Source organism: Ammodytes marinus (genome assembly GCF_949987685.1).
Source record: "Ammodytes marinus genome assembly, chromosome: 8".
Taxonomy (NCBI): domain Eukaryota; kingdom Metazoa; phylum Chordata; class Actinopteri; order Uranoscopiformes; family Ammodytidae; genus Ammodytes; species Ammodytes marinus.
In genome coordinates this window covers 424,407-446,244 of record NC_137212.1, presented here as the reverse complement: position 1 = coordinate 446,244, position 21,838 = coordinate 424,407, and the positions used below count along the sequence as shown (strand labels likewise).

Below are 21,838 nucleotides of genomic sequence, written 5' to 3'. Positions count from 1 at the left end.
AGTCGGGGACAGCCCTAGAGTTCAGGCTACTTTGTGTGTTTGCTTCATCTTTGTTCACCTGTCACCTTAAAACACCTGAGCAGTGTCACTTCATAGGCTGTGTTCGGAAAGCCATACTAGCGTCCTACATCCTACATACTCACCATCTACATACTGTCTACCGTACTTTTCGGACTATAAGCCGCGACTTTTTCCCAATTTTTCGACCCTGTTATTACACAGCACAGTATATGTTCTGTAGCTACTGGGGATGGGCATTAGTAATCGAGTACTCGAGTACTACTCGTTTCAAATGAACTCGATTGGTGGATGAGGAAAATCGTTTTTTGTTTTTTTTAGTGTTTGTAGCCTGTAGGCCGGCCGGCGGGCCGCCCCTATTTTAAAATGTTATATACATGTACAAAACGGCACAAAACGGATAAAATAAAGTTTAACAAAATTAAATATTTTGATGCAAGTGCAATAAACTGAGCGTTGTGTCAAAAAGCAACTGCAAATAACTGTCACCTCCGTGCCACCGCAGCGCAGCCTGTGTTCTCCACGGCACCGCAGAGCTGAACACGGTCTCTCCTTTCTCCAGAACATTGTCAGGAATATAACTGTCCAATTATTTCAAAGCAGATGATAAAATTACGTTTATAAAAAGGGGAGATGACAGCTGTTACTCTCAGTTAGTAATGAGTAGCCTAGATTTCAGGTGAGCATGCAAGGTGCTCTCCGCTTGGAAAGAAAAGTAAAGAAGAAGCAAGGCTTACTTCAGGCACATTCGCTCCGAGCCAACAACAGTTAAGAAGCCTTCAATAGGCTCTGTGCACAAGTCTAGAAGCAAACTTCCGGTTTCGCCTGGTGTTGGCATACTAGTTTCCGGTGTCTCAGTTACCACGGTAACCATAAACTAATAAATGAGTATTTCATTGGAAAAGGGGATTAAATGTAGCCTATGGGATTGTTTAAACAACAGTGAAGTGCCGGTAGGTTGAATTAACACTTTTGTGAAACACTTTGCTTAGTTTAGAGTAGACATAATAGCGGTTTGAGCTTCCACTGCAGTGGATACATTGGATTAAAATGATTGAGGTTTCGGACAACACATACAAAGTAAAGGTATGCAGCCGACATTTTGAGGACCAGCTAATCATCAGTACTGATAAGAGTAGACGGGTACTAGTTACAAGCTACATCCTATCGTTGTTTGAGTGGAACAACTATGTTGTTATCAAAGAGATACAGGCCTGTGTTTGGGAGCGCAGAACACGAGCATCAAGCCCATAACCTGGCTCAGACCCCGGCCTAAGAGGATCTTGAGCACCACGTTGTTCAATAGTTCAAAAACACCGCAGAACAAGCTCCGACAAACAGCTGCTATGTACTGTACACACAAGCACACTTTCATCGCCAGCCAAAGCTGGCAAAAGCTCCAACCTACAGCGCATACAACGGCACCGACACAGTGTAGGCACGCGAGCCGCACACACAGACACGCACAATCATCACCAGCAGCGCATTGCCTCAAACGACTAAAATAGAATAAAAATCATTGGATATCACAGCATGAATGAACTTTCCTATTTAGCCACTCTGCCACCCTAGAAAGATGTTAAACTCACCTTAGCTTGCAGGTGTGCAGCAGCATCCTCACACACGATGGTGGTAGGCTAGCAGGCTAAATCCCATGGTGAATCCACAAATATTCCACTATAATATTCCACAATTTGTCCGATTAAAAAAGCAGCCTGCAAACAGTTAGTTTTCCTGCAGTTAGTCTATCCCATGTCGTTTCTACTTGTTGGTAAAATGCCTTCCAACAATGTTCCTCTTTTGTGTTAATGCTGGCGTTCATTTTCCATTCTTATTGATCCGATCATCTTGGAAATCGCGTCTTGGAAATGGCAATGCTATCAAGCTTGCAGCAATATTTATTCTTCTGCAGCCGTGAATCACATTAATTTCACACTTCGCGCTCACTGACCCGTCAGACCTGTCAGTGGCCCTCTGTCCACTGTAATCGTGAATAGCAACTTGTGGTTGGCTGATTCACCCGTCACTTACTAAATGATCATACGTCCTAACCAATGAGTGAGCGAGCTGTTACCTTTTATTCTTTGTTTTGCCTAGAGACAACAATATTCTATATTTTATTGGATAACTTTATTTTCAAGCATTTCGGACACCAACACTGTCATTTCTAAAGCGAACTTCATAGGAAATCAGGATAAAATGAGAATTAAAATAGATTTGTAATTGAATAATGAATAAGACATTTAATTGCTGTTGTCAGGCTCTTTCTGAAGTCCCTATCAAGTTGTCCTCACGCTTTAAAAATGCAACGCTACCCGTGGAATAATGACTGCAGGAAAACTAACTGGTTGCAAGCTGCTTTCATCGGACAAATTGTGGTAAAAGTGGAATATTATCGGATTTACCATGGGATTTATAGGTAAACGTCCGCCTATCGTATGAGGATTCTGCTGCACACCTGCAAACTACGGTGAGTTTAAAAACGTTTGGGGGTGGCAGAGTAGCGTATAGGAAAGTTCATTCATGCTGTGATATCCAATGATTTTTATTTTATTTTAGTTGTTTGAGGCAATGCGCTGCTGGTGATGATTGTGCGTGTGTCTGTGTCATAGATAGTAAATAATAGGTCTGTGTGTGCGGCTCGCGTGCCTATTTTGTCGGTGCCGTTGTGTAAAAAAGCTAGCTCCTATATATTTTAGTAGGCCTATTGCATAAAACATATGACCGTAGCTATCCCCATGAACACAGTGGGAACGGGCTTATAATGGTTAGTTTAACGTTTGGCTTATCGTCATAACTTAATCATACACTCAAATTGTGAGGCTTCTCTATTTTCTTCATGGTCACTGCTCTGACAATAACTTCAAATGTTAAGAGATGGGCGTAACGTTAGTAGGCCTAAAGTAAGCACAATAAGAGACAGTTGGTGTTTCAAATACAAAAAAAAAATTACGCTGTTAATTAAAAATCCGGTACACCACTTACTTAACCTCTTACTTATACAAATAACTTAAATATCAAACTTAAATCCCTTTCCCGCTTGCTGGTTGGAGCAAAATATTATGAAATTCAACTGTATGGACGGAGTCAGTAAGTAAACCGGAAACTAGAATGCCGACACCATCAGTTGACTTCTGGGTTCTAGTGCACAGAGCCTATAGGGAATATGGAGATAAGATTCAAAAACCGACCGGTGTAACGTTCCGTTAATGAGGAATTAGTCGCGGTAATTATTCACGGACACGGAGTGAGCATTACGCGGTTGGATATACAACTATCTGCTTTGGTGAGTTATTTATATGTATTTAAATTGTAGGACAATCATTTAATATTATTTGCTGCCCTTCTTATTTTAAATGGTGACTTAGGCTATTTTTTTGTTACAACTACAGCCCATGCTTTTTTTCTCCCCAACGCAGACCTACTCGATCGGATTAAATTGTGGCCCGCTTATTTAATTACTTTCAGTTAGGAAAATGTGTTTTAAACTTGTGGAAAATAAATCCTTAATATCATATGGCAACTGTGACTGTTTGACATAAGCATTGAGCGCTTTATTGCGGTCAACCGTTGTTCTGCAGACAGATGCGTTGCGTTCTAAAAATTTAAAAAAGTTTAACAAGGAATCGCTTGCATTCCTCGAGGAATGCAAGCGATCACACGAGTAGTGAAAACACTCGTGCCCATCCCTCGTAGCTATTGCACTAAATGGTAACACTTGAATACGTTATGCAAATATGCAACTTGTTTGTTGAAATGTTAATAAATGGGAGATTCCTCAAGCAGCCATCTCTTTCCCGACAATCCCCTCTGTGCACGAACTCTTACATATGGTAATTAAACATTATAACACCTGCAGTTTATAGTCCAGTGCGGCTTATAGTGCGGAAACTACAGTACTCAAAGATTATGCGAGGTGTGTCGAAACGTTTTCAGTTGAAGTATACTCAAGCAATGAAGAATTTCTTCTTCTTCTTCTTGTAAGATTCAGGCAGTTTAGACGCTGTTTAGCGTATAACCGCCCTCTACAGGTTAGACATTGAACTAGATTTTTACAGTCCTGTGTTCATCATCTGTGTTTTAGACCTCTTGTTTTATAATTATTAGTGCTGTCAAACGATTAAAATATTTAATCGCGATTAATCGCATTAATGTCATAGTTAACTCGCGATTAATCACATTTTTATCTATTCTAGCCTCAATGTCCCTTGATTTCTTTTTGTCCCATTATTTTTTCTCATTTAAATGCTCTTATCACACCTATTCTAATTGTGATATTTAGAAGAAATACACTGAATTACAAGTAGAGTCTACACCATTGTAATTCAGTGTTTTTCTTCTAAAATATCATAATTTGCAATTCAGTGCAAATAACAATGTATTCCCCGCCACCCCATAGAACAGCATTCACAAACATAATTGGAACTTATTTTTTTTATTTAAAAACCAAACCATAAAACAACATAGGCTAGCCTATATAAAACAAATTAGTATTAAGGCTAAATGAAACTGGTTGTTGTAAGCCTAAATGTTTTGGGAGTCTTTCATCCACGGCTTATTTCAGACTGTGTGTGGAGTGGACACACAGGTGGTTGCCATGGCGCTGCTGCAGCCGAGGCAGTCGCCCTTCGTAGCGAAAATTAAAGTGAAAATGAATGACTGGGGGCTACCACTAACATTCATGGAGGTTTTGGTGTGCGCGCAGGGTTATAAGTAGGACTTTTGCAAATGACAGGCTTTCTTTTCTGTTCTTTTCCGCGAACTCCCAGTCACACACGGAAGACTAGTGAAGGTCGCGCAGCTGAGCTAGGAAGTGCTAGGTTCCAGTTTCTGCTTCAAAATAAAAGTCAGAATTGACTTGACGTTTCACCGTTTTGCCAGTTAAATGATTTTAATGTGAAATTACGCTGTAGGACATGTTCCGTTTGAATTAACAGTAACTTACCTGCGAGCCATATGAATAGTTTGCGGTGTTTCAGTTGTTCTAACATTACTAGTTGATTCAACAGCTTGTGAAAAAACCACAATGTTTCCTAGACCATAAAGAGCGTTAATCGCACGATAAAAAAATTGACGCCGTTAAAATGGGTTTGCGTTAACGCCGTTAATAACGCGTTAAACTGACAGCACTAATAATGATGTTTTGAGGCGGAGGATCCCTCCGACGCTCTCTGTCCGGCTCATCAGCACTCAGCTGTCTGTGAGTTGAGCTGGACGAGCCGCGGTGTGTGGAACAGCGATCTGTCCTGATCTCTCTCCACTATCAGACTCACTTCACTCATTTCACTTAGTGACTCTAATGTTGTTAGATAAAAGAGTTTTATGAATGACTGCACGTACAGTTGTCAGATCGTGGACCCCAAACAATGTCGTTGCCTAGCAACTTGCTCGAAAATATTTCATTTTCCTGGGCGGGTAGAATTGACCCAATGCATTGTGGGGCGGTTGAGTAGGAAAAGTATCCAATCGATCCAAATTTTCCCGGAAATTAGTACTCAAACCCGGGAATTTCTCGCATACCCAAACTCGCATACCCAACCGTCACATACTCAAATTGAAGTCAAAATGAGTATGAGTAGGACGTTAGTATGGCTTTCCGAACACAGCCATGGACCAGGTGCATACTGCCATCTACAGTAGTGGTCAACATGTTGTAGTCTAAACACACTGTGCACAAACATTAGAACATATTAATGTGCTGAATGATTTGTTTTAAACATTAAACACTAGCCCCAGTAACACCATTAGCTTCTATATCAACAGTAAACACTCGACAGCTGAGTGAATGCAATATACACACATCTGAACTTTATGAACTACTGTTACATAATCAGAACATCAGTGTTTTGATATTTGATTAGTTTCAGTCGTCCACTTTGAATATAGAAAGAAGACGTTTTATAGCATCTGGTAATGAAGCCTGTCTTTATAAGAAATGTTTTAACTTGGTAAATCCAGTCAGTCTTTTGGGTCATTTTCTCTTTTTTCTGCAGACGAGCGGACGAGTGAATTTGTGGATAAACATCGAGTGGAGCTGATCCAGAGAGTGAGCTGCATTGAACCCATTCTGGATCATCTCCTTGTTGAAAAAGTCCTCCAACCAGAGAGCTATGTTAGAATCAGAGCTCTGAGGACCTCTCAGGACAAGATGAGGGAGCTCTTCTCTGGATGTCTGAAAGCTGGTGGTGTTATCGCTAAAGGAATCTTCTACAAAACCCTTGAGAAAAATGAGCCGATGCTCATTAAAGATCTCAAGAAACAGACGTGAATGTTTGTGGTTAAAAGCTGGAAAACAGCTGGACACGGCCAGAGCAGACTTTATCTGTTGGAGAGACTCTGGTCTTTTGGGGCGACTGTGGCTCAGTGGTAGAGCGGGTCGGCCAACAATCGATGGGTTGGCGGTTCGATTCCCTCCATTCCTTTTGTGTCATGGTTGTTGTGTCCTTGGGCAAAACACTTCACCCACCTTGCCTTGTGTTAATGTGTACGACTGCTGTATGTTTGTGGTGGTTGGAGGGGCCATAAGCACTGAATGGCAGCCACGCTTTCGCCACCGTTATGACGGTGTGTGAATGAATGGAACCTGGAACCCTGTAAAGCGCTTTAAGTGCCTAGAAAACGCTAGAGACATCCAATCCATTATTATTATTATTTTGGAGTGCAGGGCTCCTGATGACTTCCTGTGACTGTGGAAGCATCGGCAGAGTTCATACAGAGTCTTGAAAGTCTGGAAAATGCTTGATTTTTACTCTTAAAAAGCTGTACGAGCATCGGCCATATGCTTTGGTGTTGTGTGCTGGAGTGGCAGCATCACGGCTGCTGACAGGAACAAACTGAATAAAGTGATTAATAAATCCAGCTCTGTCCTGGTGCTGCTCACTGGACCCGCTGGAGGGTCAGACCCAAGCTGAGCTCCATGTTGGACAGCACCTCACATCCCTTCATCAGTCAGTTACTGAGGAGCTAGAATATCTCCTCACATCCCTTCATCAGTCAGTTACAGCACCTCACATCCCTTCATCAGTCAGTTACAGCACTGAGGAGCTACTTCAGTGAATATCTCCTCATGATCTGCTACCTGTCTGTACTGTGTGTGTGCTGGAAAAACATTCCAGTGTTGATACACACAGCCTAGGCTCTGTAAACTGGTATTTTAACAAATGGTATGTACACAAAGGGAGCCCACAGTAGCTATTAACATGCCCATTTACAGAGCCTAGGCTGTGTATTAACAATGGATATTGTTTCAGGTAGCGGATCGTGAGGAGATATTCACTGTTTTATCTAATAGCCTTTTACTTTGAGTAACTGCAGCCCTCCTTCTGCTCTTTAACTGAATGCAGTGACTTGTTGTGAGTTGATTTGCTTCTGTCAGCCACTGGAGTGCGCTGCAGCCTCTTATATGAAAGGTTGAAAGGTTATGTGTGATAATTTCATGTTTTTTTTTTTGTGTGTAAACATTTCTTTATTCTTTACTCACACACACACACACACACACACACACACACACACACACACACACACACACACACACACACATACAAACACACACACACACACACACACACACACACACACACACACACACACACATACAAACACACACACACACACACACACACACACACACATACATACAAACACACACACACACACACACACACACACATACAAACACACACACACACACACACACACACACACACACACACACACACACACACAGTTGTTTTATGTTTTGATACTCAGATGCTTATTCAAGTCGAATATTAAATGGTCAACTTTACAGCACGAGTCTGTGAGTTTTAATTTTGTCTCCTGTGTATGATGTGTGTGTGTGTCTGTGTGTGTGTCTGGTGTGTGTGTCTTTGTGTGTGTGTGTGTGTATTAACTCTTAAATACCCCGTCCCAGAGGATTTGAGCTCTTGCTCTTGCATGCTGTTGTAATTGCCGATTGTGTGTTTCATTATAGAATATAAAATTATTTACAGTTTATTGGGAATTAAAGGTGCTGTAAGTGGAATGGTTCTTTTAGCTTAATTCCTGTCAGTTAGCAGTCCCCTCGCTTGTCCCTACGTCACCACATTAATGCACTGCGGTCTTCAAGCAGCGAGTTATCTAGCATCATCTCAGATCCATAAGTGTGATAAAACATGATAAAAACCCATCAAAACAGACATTGGGAAGGATTTTTACCTGCTCCGCCATTGTAGGCGCATACACATTCACCCATGTGTCGCTCTAGCGTGCACCGGCAGTAAGACCATGGAGTGCATATACTATATATGAGTGAGACGAGTGTCGGTTTGTAGAGTTCTCTCTTCTGATTGGATAAAAATTTCGGGATACTCCGATAAGTTTATTTGCCGATTACATGCAAAGCAGCTGACTGAGAGATCGGCTTTATGAAACACGCACATTATGTAAGTGATCACTGTATGAATAAAGAGCGATTTTACACTCATATTAACATAAATAAACCGCTTACTTCACCTTTAAACCTGCAGTGTGTAGAATTTTGGGTTTTATTTCCTAGCAGATTTTGTAGAAAGTAATTATAATATCCATATGTACATTTAATTTAGTGCATAATAGCACACTGGGGGCTGTGTAGGAGCTGGGGTGGAACTAAGTCTGAATCTTGTCTTTACAAAACACAACCAACAAATGTTACTATGTAAAATACAGCCAGAGAGAGGACTGTGCAGATAAACTCACCACCACACATTCTAGAGGGGCAGAAGTCATCATTCAGAGGGATTGTTTTTGTGGGACACTACTTTGTTTTTAAATGCTGCTCGTTTTCTGACAGGCACAAAGAAGCACATAACCCCTGTTCTGGCCTCCCTGCACTGGCTTCCGGTCCGCTTCAGAATAGATTTTAAGATCCTGATGTTGGTTTTTAAAGTTTTAAATGGTATGGCCCCCGTGTACTTGGCGGAACTCATACAGGTCCATAGACCAAGCAGAGCTCTGACGTCTGCAAACAGCTTATCTCTGGATGTGCCAAACAGCAGGCTTAAAACTAAAGGCGATCGTGCATTCTCCGTGGTTGCCCCGAAACTTTGGAACAGCTTACCACACCATATTCGCTCATCTGAGTCTCTGGAAACCTTCAAGTCCACTCTTAAAACTCACCTTTTTTCACAGGCTTTTACGTTTTAATGAATTGTTTTGTGTCATTGCTGTAAGAGTTTTTTTTTTTTTTTTTTAATGTGTGCGGTTGTATTTTAATTTATGTATTTTATGTAAAGCACTTTGGTGAATTTAGGTTCTTATAAGGTGCTATATAAATAAAAGTGACCTTGACCTTGACCTTAAATGAAAATACAGTATTATATGCCTTTAAACTATAGCACTGCTAAGTGTTTGATCAACAATTTAAAAATCATTTTTAATCAATGATATTATTACAAACCATTGACTTGATTTTACGTTGTTTTCAAATGTATGTTTTTGGTGTTTTTTCACCTTTGTTTGACAGTCAAGTATAGATTGAAGAGAGAGAGAGGGAGAGGGAGGGAGGGAGAGAGAGAGAGAGTGAGGGAGGAAGACATGCAGTAAAGGGCTTCTATATATTCCACATCTTTAAAACATTGTGGGTAATATACTATTAAACCATATTTATACTAATTGGCCATTTTTTAAATCTTCATACTCTTTCAGGTATCCCGTTTAGGGTCAGCTTGTGAGCATCCCTCGTTCACATGCATTCTCAGCAGGAAATAAATCTAGTGACACTTATGACTCATTCAATGACGAGTCGGGTAATTTCCCACAGTTTCATGTCTAAATGTGCTCTTGAATTAAAATAATCTATCAATAACATATCAATATACTACTGAGTCTGAGTTTCGTATCGATCCATTAAACAGTTATCATGAATTAAGTCTTTGTCTGATTTCAGGAAACTGGATTTTTTTTGTTTCTTACGCCCCAACACTGGTTGGCACAAACTCCGTCAGGTGAAAAATGTTCCCAGTGTGTTTATGTTTCTGAAAATGAATGCGGAAATAATGAGGTGTGACATACTCAGGACAATGGGTTGATTGAGAGGTTGTTTTTATGATCATTTATCCACATCAACAATATTGTCTCTCATAATCAAAACCAGTTGCTTGGATAGAGCGCATTTAAACTTTATTTTATGCATGAACAGAAAGCCCAAATAAGGGACTGCAGTTTAGAAACAATCACCAACGAAACTGACCAGCAACAACCAATATCTGTAAGCAACTGTACAAAAAACAGGTCCAAAGTCGCTCATAAAAAGCAGACTTGGCAACACTGACACACACACACACACACACACACACAGTTAACGGTAAACACAGGATTTCCGGTGCAGAGGGGAGGGGCAGCGGTGATCTGCGTGCAGGGAGGGAACCTTGAAAGTGAAAGTATTCAGTCGGTTCAGATTCCGTTTTGCAGCAGATGGAAGGAAACTGAGGCCGAGGCAGGGTGAGTGAAAGCATTTTTATTATTTTACTGAGTCAGTTTTCTCCCTGTGAACTGTAGATGATTGTCTTATCATTGTCTGTGTGTGTGTTTCCCGTGTATGCGAGTGTGTGGTGTGTGTGTGTGTGTGTGCATTCAAGAGAGTTTGTTACTACTTGTTAACAAACCTGTTTGTCTTCTTTCTGTTCTGAGCTCACAGTCAGTTTTAACTGTTTCACCCTCAGACTGACTGATGAGTGTTAATATGGAGGAAGAGGAGGACAGAGCAGAGTCTTCAGACTCCAGCTATCTGTCTATGAAGAGTGACGGGTCCGAACATGATCCCTCAACCTTCAGTAATGAACCTGGACCCTCAGACACACAGTAAGTGAACTGACACTAACTCATTCAGTTGGTAACGTTTTGTTGTGGCCGGCCACCACCTCAAAATCCCAAGAGAAGATAAAAACATTCTACATTATATCATGTTCATCAGTTCCTCATTACATAAGCAGATAAATGTCTACCCAGAGAGGAAGAGGAAGGAGGGGCTTGAAAAGCAGTCACTGTGAGAGACTCCAGTCTGCAGTCTACACTGTGTGCACAATTATTAGGCAAGTTGTATTTTTGAGGATTAATTTTATTATTGAACAACTACAGTGCTCTCGGTCAATCCAAAATGTTAATGAACCTAAACCTGAATGATTACGAAAGTAAAAGTGAGGTTTTGTCTTTCTTACGAGAATATATATATATGTTTTGCTATTATTAGGCAACTATTAGTGTGCAGAATTATTATGCAACTAAATGAAAAACATTTTTTTTCCCCATCTCACTTGTTTATTTTCATCTGTTAAAGTGAGAATAATAAAACAACTCAAAATTTACAAATACAAATTTCCAACATGTCAAAAAAAAAATCAGTGACCTATATAGCCACCCTTCTTTTCAATAACTGTCACAAGCCTTCCATTCATGGAGTTTGTCAGTTTCTTGATCTGTTGACGATCAACTTTTTGTGCAGCAGCAACCACAGCCTCCCAGACACTGTTCCGACAGGTGTACTGATTTCCTTAACTGTAAATATCCCGTTTAAGCAGGGCCCACAGGTTCTCAATAGGGTTTAAGTCAGGTGAAGAAGGGGGTCATGTCATTATTTTTTCATCCTTAAGGCCTTTACTGGCTAGCCATGTAATTGAGTACTTCAATGCATGTGATGGAGCATGGTCCTGTATTAAAATCGGGGTCTTCTTGAAAGATGCAGACTTTTTCCTGTACCACTGCTTGAAGAAAGTATCTTCTAGAAACTGGCAGTAGGTTTGGGAGTTGATTTTGAGGCCATCTTCAATCCGAAAAGGTCCAACTAGCTCATCTTTAAAGATACTAATAGTTGCCTTTTTTAAAGATGAGCTAGTTGGACCTTTTCGGGTTGAAGATGGCCTCAAAATCAACTCCCAAACCTACTGCCAGTTTCTAGAAGATACTTTCTTCAAGCAGTGGTACAGGAAAAAGTCTGCATCTTTCAAGAAGAACATGATTTCTTTGCAGGACAATGCTCCATCACATGCATCGAAGTACTCAACTGCATGGCCAGCCAGTAAAGGCCTTAAGGATGAAAAAATAATGACATGACCCCCTTCCTCATCTGACTTAAACCCTATTGAGAACCTGTGGGCCCTGCTTAAACGGGATATTTACAGTTAAGGAAATCAGTACACCTCTCGGAACAGTGTCTGGGAGGCTGTGGTTGCTGCTGCACAAAAAGTTGATCGTCAACAGATCAAGAAACTGACAGACTCCATGAATGGAAGGCTTGTGACAGTTATTGAAAAGAAGGGTGGCTATATTGGTCACTGATTATTTTTTTTTTGACATGTCGGAAATTTGTAGGGGAGAGTGGCCTAAGTTGTGCAACTTTTCACTCAAAGCGACTTTAAAGTAAGGCCTTGACAGTAAAGTCTCCAACTCAAATATGTACATATATTTCAGAGTGTTGTGCATCCCTGGCAATAAAAACTTTGGATCTGGAATAAACTGTTGAAGAAATATAGCTTTCGGAAAAAAAGTTGTCTTGATGCACAACTTGCCCCCGGTGTGGTGTAAGTTGTGCGGTTGGAGAGAATACCATGGGGTGAATTGTGCCATTGATATATATGTTACTAGAATTATTTACTCAAGTGTTTGAATAATTGAAACTGAGTCAGGCCTTCTTGAAAGCAGGTGATTTACTTGCAAACAGCAAATGCAAGGGTCAAACAACATGTATCACAAGTGTAGCTTACATGATTGAATACAAAGAAATGAACAGTGTACATGGGATTATATGCAAGAGAAGGTGGTGTATGCGCAAACACATACTAGGTTTGGTGTGTCCAGCCCTTGTTTTGCTGGCGAAAGCAGAAATGTTTTTAATTAGGAAATTCATCTCAGCTGGTGTTATCCTTCATACAATGTCTGATAACAGAATACGGGGGAGTCATTTCTCCTCAACTACTGTGCACATGAATGCGTCATACCTCTGTATGTGCCAAAATCTTATTAGGCAGTTTCTTCTTCAAGGCTAAACAACAACTTTTGTCTTAGCAAAACACTTTGGGGCTGTTAGGTTTACTGGGACAAAGTTCAACAGGCAGAAAGCATGTATTGAGCATTAAAATATTATACAATCATAGGCAAATTAAATTCTAGTAACAATATATCTCATAAACTGTAATGTAAGACAAATCCATTAGACAATCACTTATTTAAGGTGTATTTAAAGTAAATAGTTGACAAAGATTGAAGGACAATTTTCTTAAACAAGGCCTAGCAGATCTAATGGTTTTACCTGCAAAGCTCACAATGACAAAGTCACCATCATCATCTTTCTGGCCATCTGAACTCTCATCAGTGGTATCGTTAAGTGGAATTGAGATGTCACTCTCTTCTGAGCTACTGTAGACAATCACTTTCTTTTGGTGACCAGCGTATACAGCCATGCCACTGGCACAACTCTCAGAATTGTACTTTGCACTAGTTGCTCCGTGCTTGTAGAACCAACTGCCACCTGACAAATGTGATTCCCCTACATTTCTGCCTTTAAATCAAGGCTCAAAACCCATATGTACACCCTGGTGTTTCCTCCCCATTAACTATCTTACCTCTACTATCTGTGTTTATGTGGATGTATGGGCTTTACGTCTTTTATTTTGGTTATTGTTATTTTACCTTCATTGTTTACCTACTGAATGCACTATGTACAGCACTTTGGACAGTGCAAACTGTCATAAATGTGCTTTTATAAATACATTTTACTTACTTACTTATAACTCACCCAGGCCCTTTGGCACAAATCACCCCAATCCCAGAAATTTGGATAATAAGCATGATGCAGCCATTTAGGGCTGACATCGTGCTAACTGTATAGACTCAAAATGTAGCATACCAAAGCACTAAAACATGTGTCAAATGTTTTCAAACTTGTCTATAATTGTTCAGACACAATAATCAAAAAACCTGGATCATGGAAATTTTACTTTGAAAGGCAAAACACAGTTTTTTGAGCTTAAATGTGCTTATATCTTATTCCTTGTGTCTCCCTTCTTTACAGGATGAGTCAAATGGATGGGTCTTCTTAAATATGTGGTCACATTTCCAATTTCTTCCACGGTTTTCTAGAAACAAGGGGTGGCACAACTTCCAAAATGCACAACTTAGGCCACTCTCCCCTATTTGTAAATTTTGAGTTGTTTTATTATTCTCACTTTAACAGATGAAAATAAACAAGTGAGATGGGAAAAAAAAATGTTTTTCATTTAGTTGCATAATAATTCTGCACACTAATAGTTGCCTAATAATAGCAAAACATATATATATTCTCGTAAGAAAGACAAAACCTCACTTTTACTTTCGTAAACATTCAGGTTTAGGTTCATTAACATTTTGGATTGACCGAGAGTACTGTAGTTGTTCAATAATAAAATTAATCCTCAAAAATACAACTTGCCTAATAATTGTGCACACAGTGTAATTCATACTCTGAGTCTGAACTGATTAAACAGGGAATTGTAGTCACATTAGGCTTTATGATCAGAGAAGGTTCTATTTCATTCTTACTGACAACCAGAGGCAGAGTGCTCTAGCACTGGATGTTCCACATAAGTAACTATCGTTTTAATAGATATGTTTATGTTAGGGCTGTTAAACGATTAAACATTTTAATCAGATTAATCATGACAGAAGGTGGATATGTACATTTAAAATGAGTATTTTTATTAATTGAAAATCCAAATGATGGTTTTAATACTGGAAATAGCCAAAATTTAAATCAAACTAAAATATATAGGCTACCTACCTCACCATAATTCAATTGGTCTGTCTCTTTACTATGTCTTTGGGCAAGTATAGGCTATATAATGACATTTATTTGGTGAATCTATAGGTTGTGCATTCTTGAATACAACTTGATCAGTCCGCGGTGTGTGTGTGTTTGTTTGTACGCGCAACCACGTCGTAGGGGACTATTCATTTGTGCCAGGAAGCCGACGTTATGTTGATGTCACACACACCTCTGAAAACTGCAGATGTTTGTGTCCTCGCGGGCTCTGAACAGAGCGGACAATGTTTCTCCTCCTTTTGCTTCGACATCAACTGTCACCCGCGGCAGTTGATTTTATATACTATCTATGCCCGCGAAACAGACGTTGCCGTTAGCAGTTTAAAACACAGCATGGGCTAACGTGCTGCTATGTTTGGCCGCGCGCAGCTACTGATCCTGGGTCAGCCACAACGTTAGAGTGACTGTAGTGCAGAGCCGGTGGGATGTACGGGGCGGATCATTCTGCACATGCGTCAATTGCGTTAAAAAAAATGTACGCGTTAATTCCAGAAATTAATCACCCTGCGTTAACGCGTTAATTTTGACAGCCCTAGTTTATGTATTTTTTTTTAAAGACAGAACTCAACCTCTAATGGCAAAAAATAGATAACAAAATTCAGAACAAGCTCCAGAATTCACAGTAACACTAAGATTTTTATCAATTGATGTTTTTTTTATAATACCTGGTTTACCGCCAGAGTTCTACTACTTTCTGTTTCCATGCTTTGTTTATAATATGTGCCTGTTTTCAGGACTATATTCCTTTACAATTTCATGGAAATTGCTTTTTAAACTATATCTAACATTTAAACTTTTTGACAGAGATTTATTTCGTGCAATCTTCCTCTTAGTATCTTAGACAGCTGTTAGTCATTTATAAAATCTTAATCTAATCTAAAGGCGAAGACACGCAAGGCCAATAATCGGGCGTCGGGCATCGTCGGAGAGTCTGGAGGGGCGGGGACACAAATCTGTTTGGTGTGTTCGGTGACGTCGGCTGCCGTAGATGTCGTTGGCGTTTCTTTTCACCAGATTCAACATTTGTAATCAGCGTCGGCCAGTCTTTCAGCCGGAGCAATCTGATTGGTGGAGGGCTCGCCCGTCTCTGCTCTGCCACGGCAGCGGAGCAGATATTACTTTCACTTTTGTCAAACATGATTTAGGAAGCTATCAACAGAATCAGAGAATGTTCGGATTGTTATTTAAGCAGGCTAAACACAATCAGCACTAGGGATGGGATTTGATAAGAATTTATCGATTCTCTTATCGATTCTCATTGGGTGAGAGAATATGTACAAATTAGTTTGTTTGTATTAACTCTCTTTAATATCTGATCAGAAGTGTCTAGTGTATGCATTGAAAGATTATCAAGCTACTTTAGGATTAGGAAATTGTCAATTTTCACATTAATTGGTCCAGACAATTAATTTTTTTTGGTTTTTAAGCCCAAATGCCCTTATGTGCCCTACAAACTAAAAACACATAGGGCCTACTTAAAACAGTCAAGGAAGAGCTTGTGCCTTTTGGAATATTAACAGTGCTCATTGGCACTTGAAACAAAATTCAACTGACAGAAAAAATACAAATAAGTCTTTTGAAAAGATAATACCAACTCTTTTTATGCAGAACAATTATCATGTTTGGCCTCTCAGGAAGGATACGAGATCTTTAATGTATGTTAAGTGTTATTATATGATTGCGCCCTTACTCTGAAAGGCCAACGTGATGATGTCACTATGTTAACGCCTCAGGTCAAACTGTCACGACTGCACAGTAGACAGTCATGTAGGCTATTCAAGAAGAGAATAAATACGCCATAAAGGCTTTAAGAGAATGTATCACTTTGTTTATTCTTTACCACGCCAGAGACGAGGAGTCACCGCTCCATCTCAGCTGTACGCTGTTATGTTCACCGCGCTGTTTATTAGGCTAATATAATGTCCCGTCATCAGACACGTAGCGGATGGTTTTATACACATCGATCGCTCAAGTAATCCAGGGCAGAGCTTTTTGTATCGGGCAGAGAGCGTTATTTTAAGTGTGTCTTACTGTCTTTATAAAGTGTCTTGTTAAAGTTTCCTTACCACCGGACCGCCGAGTCCCGCTGTGTGTTGTTTTGCGTTCGTCCCCACTGCCGTGCTTCAAGGCAGCATTTAACAGCTGATGAACGAGAGTAAACAGCGGGCCTTTGGAAGCGAATAAGAAATCCTTTTTTCCTGTTTGTATGCTGCTCTCGCCTTTTTATGTATCTCCCTCTTTCACTTGCCCACACCTAGGCTAACACACACATTAATTCATATAGCCTACATTGTATGTTCAAATCCAAGTGATGGGCAATTCTGGTGCCGAGTAAGGCAGCGGACGTTTAAACGTTCAACCGTCAGGATCGCAGTCTGCGCGCTTGCTTGTGCACGAGTCATTTGATGAAATGGAAACTTTACCGTATTGTTGCCTTTTCATGTGAAATACAACCACACTTTAGAGCGCTTCTGCCTCGACGTCATGTTTGCTGCGTTCTGAACCAAAACAAAGCAGCACGCGTCTGAAGTCATGACGCATTTGCTACGAGCGGAACCGATAAGCGGCATCGTTAAGCATGTTAACGATTCCAAGGAATTGGTTGACTCGTAACCGGGTCTGAACAAGAACCGGTTCTCGATTCCCATCCCTAATCAGCACACAGCATTAGATTGTCCATGCACGGCCTTTTTTTATACATTTTCACAGAAATAGTCTGGGTAGTTTGGGCAAGGAGCGGCCACAGGTGTCTGTGTGTATTTTGTGTGTCTGTGTGTGTGTGTCTGTGTGTGTCTGCAGCATGCACTCTCTCCGTTATGACAGCCTACGTTATGATAACAGCCTACCTAATGTCATCCCGCGCAAGCGCAGAACGTACAGCAAGTTGGTAGTCGGCTCGGCTTCGCACTTTTTTTGAGCACATCTGAATGACTGAATAGCCAGACTCCATTTTCTCGCGACGGTCAGTAATCGGCCCGGTGTGTCTTCGCCTTAAGAGTGATGTTACAAACTAGGGCTGGGCGATTAATTGAAATTCAATTTCGATTACGATTTTGGCGTCCCTCGATCATGAAAACAAGATAATCGTAATAAAACGATTATTGTGTCGCACGCCGTGTCTTGTGGTAAATGGAGCGAACCCTTCTGTGTGCGCTCCGCTCTGCCCCGCCCCCGCCCGAACACTTTCACTTTCAGCGATTGCAGTGCAATGGTTTATTCAGCATAAAGTTACAGTACTAGACTGATGTTAAGTCGAAACACAAAAGCCTTGCGCGAGCTAAAAGCAAGTTGCCAGTTGAAACTCTGTTACGGTGGGTAACGGTGTCATTCACAGTGACACCTCGCCAGTGGGAGCCACCGCACAGAAAAGCCCTGTGGCTTTACGGCTAAAATGAACCGGGGATATCCTGCCCGTTAACGTTGTTGATGTGGAAGGCTTCCGCGATCGGATTGCATTTCTTGAGCCTGGATACACAGAGCCATGTCGCCAAACTGACAGCGCGACTAGAGAAAATATACAGTGAGCCGCCTCCTTCCATTAGTTTCAGTCTACAGGCGAACACATTTAAACCACCATGGACATCGTTTAAATAAAGCATCTTGTTTTTATGATCATTAGGGCTTTGATGAAAATTCAGAAGTCCGAATATTACTTTGGGCATCCCTACTACAGTGAATAATCGTCTTTAATAATTGTGATTACAATATCAATCAAAATAATCGTGATTATCATTTTTGCCATAGTCGAGCAGCCCTATTACATACCTAAAACCTCTTCACAGCTTTGTTATGGAAACGTTTTCAAGGATTCACTGGATATGATAATAAACATTTTGGAATTTGCAGGGTTCAGTACGGAAGAGCAGAGTCTGTGAAGAGTGACCGGTCCAAAGATATTCCTCTAAAGTTCATTAATGAACCTGGACCTTCAGACACAGGACTGATGTCCTGCTGTGCTTTGTGTCAAGTCCTCCTGAAGGATCCAGTCTCTACCAGCCTCCGGTTCTGCAGACAGTGCATCATCTCAGACCAGAACAGCACTATACAGAGTAAGACTGGAGATCTGTCAGCTGATGTCATCATGTCTGAAAACAGAATTATTATTGTTATTTGTGCTGTACAATATAGACAATGAATTTCATAAAACAACATTTGAAACTTTTCCTTTATTTCTTACTTGATTTAATGTTGGCATGAAAATATTCACCAGATTCTCAAATCGTTACTCCACCATTTTTCTTTTCTTTCAGAGTATAGTGGTCTGCAGGAGGTTTTAGATGAACATAAAATCAGTCTGAGGAAAAGATATGAACGTGTGACTGAAGGAACTGAGATTAATACCCAACATGAGGTATGGCAGCTTGAGACCATTTCCTTCATGAACATCCTTGATTCTCTAATCAAGGTCAACGACATCTTTAAATCCTTACCCGACCTATGGGGAAACATCCGACACATCAGAGTCGTCCTGACGAACGGCGTCGCTGGAATTGGAAAAACGTTCTCAGTGCAGAAGTTCACTCTGGACTGGGCAGAGGGCTCAGAAAACCAAGATGTCAGTCTGCTGATTCCGCTTTCGTTCAGGGAGCTGAACTTGATCAGAGATGAGCAGTACAGTCTTCTCAATCTGCTCCATGTTTTCCATCCAACATTACAGAAGGTCACAGCAGAGAAGCTTGCTGCCTGTAAAGTTTTGTTCATCTTTGACGGCCTGGATGAAAGCAGACTTTCACTAGATTTCCACAACAAAGAGGTTGTGTCTGATGTCACACAGAAGTCAACAGTCAACGTGCTGCTGACAAACCTCATCCAGGGGAATCTGCTTCCCTCGGCTCTCATCTGGATAACTTCCCGACCTGCAGCAGCCAATCAGATCCCTCCTACATGTGTTGACAGGGTAACAGAAGTACGGGTCTTTACTGATAACCAGAAGGAGGACTACTTCAAGAGGAAAGTCAGTGATGAAGAGCTGTCCAGCAGTATCATCTCACACATCAAGACATCCAGGAGCCTCCACATCATGTGTCTAATCCCAGTCTTCTGCTGGATCACTGCTACAGTTCTGGAGCACATGTTGACTACAGATCAGACAGGAGAGCTGCCCAAGACCCTGACTGGCCTGTACTCACACTTTGTGTTGGTTCAGACAAAGAGGAAGAAGCAGAATTATGAAGAGGGACATGAGACGAGTCCAATGGAGCTGATGAAGGCTGACAGGGAAGTTCTTCTGAAGCTGGGGAGGCTGGCGTTTGAGCAACTGCAGAAAAGAAACATCATGTTCTCCCAAGAAGACCTGGAGCAGTGTGGTCTGGATGTCACAGAGGCATCGGTGTACTTCAAAAGAGAGAGTGTGATCTTCCAGAAAACAGTCTACAGCTTTGTTCATCTGAGCATTCAGGAGTTTCTGGCTGCAGTCTACATGTACCACTGCCACACCCACAGCAACACAGAGGTACTGAAGGGTTTCCTGGGAAAACAATATATAAATTCATCCTTGGATGTCTTCCTGAAGAGCACCACGGAGAAATCTTTTGAAAGTAAAAATGGCCACCTGGACCTGTTTGTCCGCTTCCTTCATGGCTTCTCTCTGGAGTCCAACCGGAGACTCTTAGGAGGCCTGCTGGGTCAAACAGACAACAGTCCTGAAACCATCAAGAGAGTCATCAACAACCTGAAGGAGATGGACACTGATGAGATCTCTCCTGACAGAAGCATCAACATCTTCCACTGTCTGACGGAGATGAACGACCAATCAGTTCATCAGGGGATCCAAGAGTTCCTGAAGTCATGGAACAGATCGGCGAAGAAACTCTCTGAGTTCCAGTGCTCTGCTCTGGCCTACATGCTGAAGATGTCAGAGGAGGTTCTGGATGAGTTGGACCTGTGGAAGTACAACACATCACTAGAGGGACGACTGAGACTGATTCCAGCTGTGAGGAACTGCAGAAAGGCTCTGTAAGTCCAGATGTGATTAACATTATATATCTGGTTCGATAGTAGTTTAATTATTTAAATATACACATTATAATATATTTATTTAATTCTTACAGGCACAGTTTTTTATTCTGTTAATCTCTCTTTATGTGATGGAGGCAATGTGCCAACTTGATCATACACATATTTTAAAGGTTCTGGTTTTATCACAGCAGCGTTTTATCGCAACATTTAACTGTATTTTACTTGTTTCAAATGCTAAGGCTGTGTAAATCCAGATGTGATTAAGTTTAAATATGCTTCTTATTGTTTCAATTGTAAAGAAATTACTTTTTATGAATTGGTTTCATTTAGTTTCATTTAGGATGAATGTTTTGGGCCGCATCCCCATTGGGGATATGTTGTGATGATGATGTTATGATGTTATTGATTGGATGACAGTGTTTACCAGAGCAAGAATTGTTTTCAGAGCACGAAATTCATCAACTTTAGCCTCTTAATTTTTATTAAAAAGGGCGTCAGATTGAGGGATTTAACTTTAAAGGCATACTCGTTCATTCTGGACAACGTTTGTTTACAAATCACTTTTTTTTTTAAATCAGTGAATATCTCCACAATCTGCTACCTGTGTGCGCACTGAAAAAAAATCTGTTGTTAATACAGAGACTAGGCTTTGTAAACTGTATGTAAACAAAAGGAATGTTAACAAAATGCTTTGTTTACTTTCCCTTTGTTTACATACCAGTTCACAGAGCATAGGCTCTCTATTAACACAGAATTTTGTTTGGCCTACTTACGGACATGGACCTGAGAGCAGCGGGTAGCGATCAAAGAAATAATTTTTCCCAATTGTTCACTCAGGGTTAGGGTTCTTCTTTCTAATCAATATGGCCTCATGCTAACGTAGACAAAGACATGGGACCAGATCACAGACTGTGGACATTATATCAGATTTGTAACTACAGTTTCTCTCCTTCATCTGCAAGATTTAAAACAAAAAAAGGATTTAATGTCTTTAGGTGAGACAGTGATGAGTTATTGTTTATTTTCAAACACTGTGAGAGAAGCTGGACC

At 40.7% G+C, this 21,838-nt stretch overlaps 3 protein-coding genes across 8 annotated transcripts in view; 2 read left to right on the top strand and 1 right to left on the bottom strand.

Moving 5' to 3' along the window:
- The window catches only part of LOC307254853 (NACHT, LRR and PYD domains-containing protein 12-like), a 365,889-nt gene that overhangs the window by 134,238 nt on the left and 209,813 nt on the right, over positions 1–21,838 (bottom strand). The gene's annotated exons all lie outside the window — the stretch shown is intronic.
- LOC307253895 (NACHT, LRR and PYD domains-containing protein 14-like) overlaps positions 1–21,838 on the top strand; it is a gene marked incomplete at both ends in the record, with an annotated part of 46,931 nt that overhangs the window by 16,001 nt on the left and 9,092 nt on the right. The gene's annotated exons all lie outside the window — the stretch shown is intronic.
- On the top strand, positions 10,721–20,789 carry LOC307253896 (protein NLRC3-like; the record flags this gene model as incomplete). The annotated part of the gene is made up of 3 exons (XM_080032119.1): positions 10,721–10,839; positions 18,677–18,879; positions 19,081–20,789. 3 exons carry the CDS (start codon positions 10,721–10,723, stop codon positions 20,787–20,789), a joined length of 2,031 nt encoding a protein of 676 aa, XP_079888245.1.